Source organism: Pteropus medius, unplaced genomic scaffold (assembly GCF_902729225.1).
Source record: "Pteropus medius unplaced genomic scaffold, Ma_sr-lr_union100, whole genome shotgun sequence".
Classification (NCBI taxonomy): Eukaryota; Metazoa; Chordata; class Mammalia; order Chiroptera; family Pteropodidae; genus Pteropus; species Pteropus medius.
In genome coordinates, this window is record NW_024354503.1 from 3005244 (window position 1) to 3013161 (window position 7918).

General features: G+C 50.6%; 1 protein-coding gene across 1 annotated transcript; it reads right to left on the minus strand.

Moving 5' to 3' along the window:
• Positions 1 to 4090: 4090 nt before the first annotated feature.
• Positions 4091 to 5973, minus strand: ID3 (inhibitor of DNA binding 3). The gene is made up of 3 exons (XM_039854160.1): positions 5313 to 5973; positions 5114 to 5196; positions 4091 to 4574 (listed from the first exon to the last, which is right to left on the minus strand). The coding sequence occupies exons 1-2, from the start codon at positions 5610 to 5612 to the stop codon at positions 5137 to 5139; spliced, it is 360 nt and encodes a 119-aa protein (XP_039710094.1). The 5' UTR covers positions 5613 to 5973; the 3' UTR covers positions 4091 to 4574; positions 5114 to 5136.
• Between the last annotated feature and the right edge of the window lie 1945 nt (positions 5974 to 7918).

Consider the following 7918-nt stretch of genomic DNA (forward strand, 5'->3'; position numbering starts at 1 on the left):
GGTAGGAATCTAGGAAGCTTAGGTTTGAGTCCTCTACTAACTTTCTGTGTCTCCCTGAGCAGGTTCCTTCCCCATTCTGGGCCACACTTGTGACCTCTAAGAGCCCTTCTGTGCCTGATAGGCTTTAGATTTATGAACAAATGACAGAAGGTACAGGGAAGAGCATCAACTTACCTGTTAAACATGGATGGCACCAGGTTTGGGTCCCCAGAAGCCTAAGACTGCCCTATATGGCCAGTGTTACTGTCAGTCTGGCCTCCCCCTGACCACAATCTGGCCTGGTGAAGGCTTCTCCCTTCAGCTTCTGGCACAAAGTAAGAGCAAAGTGGTGTCCCCAGATGGCAAGTCAGCTTCACCACTTGGGAAGCTATGGTCAGCCCTCAGACATGGAGAGAGGTGAATCTGAGTTCAGAGGGCTACCAGGGCTCCCTCCTCTTATCTGGCTTGTCAAAGGCAACCCAAAAATCCTGGTCTCAGGGTGACCCACTACCCTGATCCCAACTGTCCAATGAACCTACCCAAAGACTGACTCACTACCCTTGGCCACTGATCCTATTCAGACTAAGCCTCACACCCTATTAACTCCGAGCACAGACTGCTGCCAGCATCTACCCACACTCATCCCCAAACACTGCCACAGCCTGGATGAACCCCAACTCTGGCCACACTCTGACCCCTTACCCTACTTTCACACTTACCCCTGATTTGGGTCACAAAGCGAGCCCTTGGCCCTGCCACTGGCTGACCCTTCATAAGAAAAATAATCCGAAAACAATTAAATGCTAAACTCGGTACGTGAAATAGGACATCAGAGAGGAGAGACTGAGGCGGGGTGGGGAGGTAGGCTGGGGTGGAGGGCAGAGGCTTGCCGGCGGGCCTGGGGCCACACACTCATGAGGTCGGAGAGGCCTTGTGTGGGGCATGTCCCAGGCGCTCGAGGAATGCGAGTTGCCTGAAAGAATGAAGGAAGGAAGGAACCGGGTGCGATTTAGGGCGGCCGCCCGGCCAGGGCAAAGTTGCTGAGGCAGGAAGCGGGGTGGGGGCGCGCCGAGGCTGCAGCGGCCTGAGCGCAGCTGGGGGCAGCCGGAGAGCAGTCGGGTCAGCGACTCCGCTGGGTGGGGGGCCCCCCAGGCCGGGAGGCTGGGAACCGGGAGGCCACGCTGCTGGCAGAGCGGCGGGGGCGCCGCGAGACTCCGGATGGGCTGGGAGCCCCGCCCGCAGGCTGCGGAGGGAGCCGGAGCCAGAGCGGAGCCAGAGCTCAGACATCCGGGCGCCAGCGAACACCTGCGAGCGGCCCCCAGGGCCCGCGGGGGGAGCGCGGGTCGCCCGGCCGGGGCGGGACGAGGGGCGGGGCCGGCAGGCTCCGCCCAGCTGGGCTCCGGGCCACGTGGGCGGAGGCTCCGCCTCTGCCCGGGCGCCAAGAAGCCGCCGGTGGGGAGCGTTTGTTTTCTTGTAGGGCCGGGAGCGGGCAGAGTGGGCCCCAAGAAGCAGCTCTGGAGGAAAAAGAGCGAAAAGAGATTTCTAGGGTATAGTCTTGGGAAGGGAGAAGAGCGGAGGCATGAGAAGTGATCAGGCCGGGAAGACAAGTAGTTGAAGGTCGTCCGGAGCATCCACAGCAAGGGAGAACTATAACTGGCCTTCCCGATAGGGCACCACCACCTCCGTTTCTTGGGAGCTATATGACCACAGGCAAGTTACTTCGCCTGTTTTGAGCCTTAAAAAAAAAAAAAAGTAAAAATCCCTTTTAAATGTTCTTATTTCAGAGCTGATGCAATAATGAACGTTAACACACGCAGTTAATAGTGAATCTTGTGTTTCATAGAGCCTGGTAGATACTTCAAGCATGTTATCTTTAATCTCAACCACAAACCTGCAAAGGAAGTACTACCATCCTTTTACAAATGAAAGGGAGACCTCGGGTGGCCTTAGGTCTTTCGTTCAGCAAGCACCCGCTGGGGACCAAATATGTGCCAGGGGCAGGGAAGGGCGAGGGGAAAGAGCTGGCCTGGAGTAGCGGTGAGAATATGGGCTTTGAAGCTAGATGGAGCTGGGTTTACTAATCCTTGCTGTGCTACTTCCTTGCTGTGTGATCTGGATCAAGTTATTCAGCCTCTCTGGATATATTTCATCTGTAAAATGGGAATGCTTTGCTGGGTTGTGGTGAGGATTAGAAAAAATTAAGGTAAAATAGAGCCTAGCACTTGGTAGGCACTCAATAAGTGATGACGACAGAAGACACTATCCTGAGAGTTTCCTGACCAAGGGCCAAATTGCTTTCACTCTCTAATGACTAATGAATTGGTGTGCTGGTTTCAGCTTTTGTCTCAGCCACCTGAGTACCTCAGATTCAGCAGACCTAACAGGCAATCTCCTTGGACTTAGCTTAATAATACCTTGTAGGTGTGTGATGCATTTCAAAGAACTTTCCCATCATTATCTCTATTCAGGGAGGCAGCAACACAAGAGCCACCAGCTGCCAGGCAAGGGAGGAGAGGTGAAGTGGCTCGCTTGCTCTTTTGAGTCTTCCACAGCCCCGCAACTTCTGACCGAGCAAGCAGGAAGCAGCATGCTGTGGCAGAAAGGGTATGTTGAGTTCAGTGCCTGGCTCAACCGTAATTAATGGTGTAATATGAGGCCAGGTGCCTCAGAACTGTATCTTCAAGATTAACAGTTTTATATAGATGTGAAAACAGGCTCAGTTATACAGCTAGTATGTGGCAGAGCAAAGATTGGCACCCTTGTGTGGCTGTCTCCAGAGCCACACAACATACCTAACTAATGATAAAGGTAGACTCAGCCTGGGTCTTGTACTTATTTGGTCTCACATGGAGACTGAGGGTTTCCCAGGGAGATTAGAGGTCTGCTATTGCTCTGCAAAGGTGTGTGTATTTCCATCAGATCATCAGAGCAGACCAGGAAACAGGTTAAGAACCACTAGTCGGCTAGGAGGATGGTTGGCAAAGACAGGTTGCCTCCCCACACATGCCCCTGTTCACTCCTGAAAGCTCACCAGGGTTAAGGTGTGAAGGGTGATGACATGAGCTGTTTGTTATGAAATATTGAAGTAACTCATTCCAGGGACCAACACAGATGAGATCATACCATAAACAGGAACCTAGTGAGGCCAGGAGCCTATAGAGCCCACCTGGGGAGCTGCCAGGTGGGGGGTAAAGTGGCATGGGTCGAGAGCCTGGCCCCATGAAATAGCGTCTCAGGCTCTGCTCTTGTACATTACAATGTTAGTCCCTGTAGTTAAGGTTAAAATTCTGTTTTTCAAGGGGTTGTGAGAACCTGGCCCATGCCCATTATTCACTGAGCCTTAGTTTATCCATTTCTGAAATAGGGATATAGATGCTTACAGAGTAGGCTCCCAGTAGAGATTTTTGGGAAGGAATGAGGCTGTAGGGCCTCTTCCTCAAATTCCCAGTCCAGGGTCAGAGTCTTCAAGTACCAATTCGTAGATAGAATTGGTACCAGTATTTCCCAACCAGCACCCAAATCCTTCTGATTAAGAGTGACTGAGGATTTGAGGAAAGAGACCCCTCTCCTGTTTCCCCTCTCCAAACCAGAGAGCGCGAGGAAGGAAATGAAACCAGACCCAGTGATCTGTTTATTCATCTCTAAAATGGGTCTATGAACCACCACCCTTGTCTGGGCACCAGATGAGGCTTCTCTTCCACATCCCCTGAGAGACACCATGAATAATTAATGGTTGAAGAAGATAGTCATCTGCTAGTGTAGCACAAAAGCTCTCATGGGACTTAAGAAGTGAGACTCAGAACTGATTTCTATCCTGAGCTCCCAACTTGCTGGGTGAGCTTGTGCCAGTCACTTCCCCTATCCAGTCCTCCCTAATCTGTAAAATGAGGAGACAGGGCCAGGATTTTTTCTGCACCCAACCCTCAGAAAGTAGGGCTCCCATCATGAGCCCTTTCCACTCCCTCTCCCCCACCCAAGTCTTAGCTGGGCCTTTTCCCATCTCCTTTTTAAGGGAATATGCAAGTTTTCTTTTCCCCAAGTTTCAAGGATATTACCCCTAAATTCAGTCTTAGGAGAATGTTAGTACTTAAGCAATCAAATTATAAACACGAGTGTTTAAAAACTGTTTATTATGCAAAATGTTAACTTTTATAAAAAGTTTAATAACATACATCTCATGGTTACAGAAAGTCACCTTCCTGCAAAAAGGTACAAAAGCTATATACTCTATTATAGAGTTCATAATCAGGGCAACAGAGCCTTTTTCCGAGGAGACCAGAAGACCAGCTCTACCGCTGCCTTGGCAGAGTTTGGAGAGCAGCCACTCCCCCCCACACTCTGAAAGACAGTCTTTAAATCTTGGGGGTAGGGTAGGACTGGGTGACGTTGCCCAGCTGGTGCCCAGAGAGCTAGCTCTGGTTCTTTAGGCCACCCAAGTTCACAGTCCTTCGCTCCCGGGCACCAGGTCCAGCCTCGAGGCAGGGGCTTGGGGAAGTCGAGTGGTCAGGGAGAGGTTGGGGCCCATCCATGCCCTCGGGCTTCCGGCTGTAGAGAATCCTGGGGTCCCAGGCGGAACGGGCGCCAGCACCTGCGTTCTGGGCGGGGGAGGAAAGAAGACCAGGGAGCAGTCAGTTTCCGCGGAACGGCGCCGAGGCGGAGGCCGTCCGCAGACTGGCCGGCGCCAGGGAGGAAACTTGGTCTCTACCTCCAGCTGATAACTCCGCGCCCCACGCTGCCCCCACCCAGTTGGCGCCAAAGGACCACAGGCGGGGCTTGCATCACCCCTCCCTCTTGGAATTGACACTAGTTGGGAGAGGGCTGAGGAATACACAGCTCCCTTTACGACTCCAAAACTACAAACAGAATGGCTATTTTATTCAGTCGGACCAGCGCTTACTTTCTTGGATCTTTGGCCACTAGAGAAGGGAGGAGCAACATGCGTTTAAGGTTCAAACGCACATTACAGAAACTGGTTTCGTCATTCATTTGATATGACCACGGGTAAGTCACTTGCTCCTCTCTCTGGCCTTGGTTTCCCTAAACAAAGGGGGTGGTATTCCCTTAAAAGGTCTACCAACTCCAAGATTTACTGTTTAAGCACCACCGCGCCCCCAAAGAAAGCGGAGATACTCACCTGGAGGCGCCAGGACCGCCAGGTCAGTGGCAGAAACTCCTCTTATCATTGGAGATCACAAGTTCCGGAGAAAGCTCGGCTGTCTAAGAGAGAAGGAAAAAAGGGAGTTACGCATGGCACTTGGAAATTCAAGGGGTCCAGCAGCATCCCCGCCCTGGGGCTCAGCCCCGCCCCAGCTCCCGCTCACTCCCACGCGTACCTGGATGGGAAGATGCGGGCCGTCTGGAGGTCCAGGGGCGGGCTCGGCCAGGACCACCTGCAGGTCGAGGATGTAGTCGATGACGCGCTGCAGGATTTCCACCTGGCTAAGCTGAGTGCCTCGCGGGACTCCGGGTACCAGTTCCCGCAGACGCGAGTAGCAGTGGTTCATGTCGTCGAGTAGGCTCAGCGGCTCCTCGGCTGCCGGGCCCTTGCCGCGGCCCCGTGCGATGGCCAGGCTGCGTTCCGACAAACAGCACACCGCCTCGTAGCAGCCGCGCACCGGACTTAGAGCCTTCATATTGAGGAATGAAGTTAGAGGTGCCGAAAGGGCGGAAAAAAGCCAAAAGAGACTCTAGTGCAGCTTGCAACGCGCGCACGCTCCCGGAGACCAGTACTTATAGAGCCCGCCTCGAAGGCACGCCCCTTTATGCAAAACAGTCCTCCTCGGCCCGCCTCCGCCAACCCTGGGCGTTCACAGCCCAGTTAAATTGCAAACAGGCTTTCTCCGGCCCGGCTGACGCCGAATACCGCGGAGTCGTGGATTCAAAGAATGAGGAAGCGCTGATAGTGGGGAGAGGCGGGCCTCTTTGCCAGCAAGGATTTTAAAAATCACTTAAAACCACTAACTTTAAGAATTTGCCTTTTCCTGGCAGTGCCCCAGATCTTTGAGCTCCCCTGCCCCCTGCCAGTCCGTCCACAGTCCAACACTAGTTCGAACCCACAGCTCCTCCGAAGTCATAAATCCCTGAACAGCAAAGAAGCTTTTTTTTTTTTTAAAGCAAAAGATTTTTTCAAGGGAAACTTGTAAGGAATTAGTGCCGCCTTGTTCCCCAATTTGCTGTTCGTCTGACCTCCAGACTCACTGGCGTCAGGAATTATCTTGTGACCAGAGGGGAAAAAAATTAATTGCGGTGAAGCTGAGGTTACAATGAAGAAAACAGATTTGGGCTAGGCGCTGAGATTGCAGAAGGAGGAGGGGAAGGGGGGTTTGAGCAAAGAACACTATTTGAGCAACAGAGGAAAGGAAAAAAAAAAAAAACGCAGCCTGAATCTCTACTTTTCGCATGGGGAAGGAAAAGAGCTCCCACCCTCTAGCCCCGTGTGCTCCATAAGGAGCCAAATATATGCCCACTTATGTTTTGGAAGTGAGTTTGATTAGAATTTTGGACGGTTTTGAATATGGAGGGGTGGAGAAAGAAGGGATGATTTCTATATAACCTTTTTAGGAGCCCCCCATGGGGTCAGCAAATCTCTTAACTCTTTCTTCCTCCTTTCCCCACACACCTCTATGCAGAAAACAATAGTTTGGTAATTCCATTGCTCTATTGTCTGTCCCTTTCTGCTGTGGAAGGGCAGGCCACCTGAATTTGATTATTCTTAGCCTTGCTTAAATAGCTCCAGCTCTAACCGAGAGCCCAGGAAAGGGGCAAGAGGGCAGGCAAGTTAAGCCCTGTATTGCACTCAATATTCTTTGCTTGTCTTCTTATCACTTTCTAGGACTTTTGGGAATTTGCAGCCTTAAAATGTTGGTTTCCATCTTGAAACTGACCAAGTGGGATTTCCCAATAGTTGCTTCCTTAATCAATCAGTTGGTAAATATTTATGGAGTCGCTTCACATAAAGCAGCAGCTTCTGCTCTCAAGAATCTCACAATTTGGGGAGACAAGATTAACACAGGAAACAATTAAGAGTTCTATATTATGTGGCCCTGATTAACAAAACAATGGGATCTCGGAGCTAGGAGAGTCTCAAAACAGTCATAGTACAAAGGACTTAGGACTGGAAATCAGGAGCCCTAGGTTCAACACCTCAGGCCTGCCAATAATTTGTCATGTGATCTTGAACAAATCCAGCTACTCTGGCCTTATTTGCCTTGTGAGTAAAATGCGGGAGATGGTGCTAAATAATTATTTAAAATCTTTCCAACTCTAGAAGTCTAAGACTTTATGAAATTTGGACAGGCAGGTGTGAGATGGTAAAGGGAGCAAAGAGGGGCTATGTCACATCACAAGTAATGGCAGAGCCAGACCTGAAGTCTTGTTTTTGCTGTCATACCACAGGGCTTTGTGTCGCAAATAAGTTCTTTGAAAGATATGAATGTTTTCTAGGACAGCCTCTTTTGTATAAGAAACAGGAAGAGTGGACAAGTCAGTCTGTATATACTACAGATGTCAAGTGCAGAGAGTGCTAGCTATGTGGTCATGGGAAGGGAAAATGGTGGTCATGGAGACTCCTGGATGATCAAATAGAAAGACCTTCCCTTTTCTATCACGCAGACTTCCGTGGTTTGTGCAAAATGGTGAAGCCCAGGAAGTTCTGGAAAAATCATGGCTTTCAGGGCCAGGCGGATTTATGTTCACATACCCATTCTCTTTTACTAATGATGTGATCTTTGGGTAAGTCATCTCTCTGTGCCTCAATTTCCCAATTTATAAAATGGACCTAATTAGACCAACTTCATTTCTTCAACAAATAACTATTGAATGTCTCTTCTCTGCAAGGCATTTGATATGCCGTCTCCATCATATCTGTTAGTCTCCTTGGTGCCTGGGGATCCAGCATGGGCCAGGTGTGTGGTCGGTGTGCAATCCAAAGGTTTCTCTC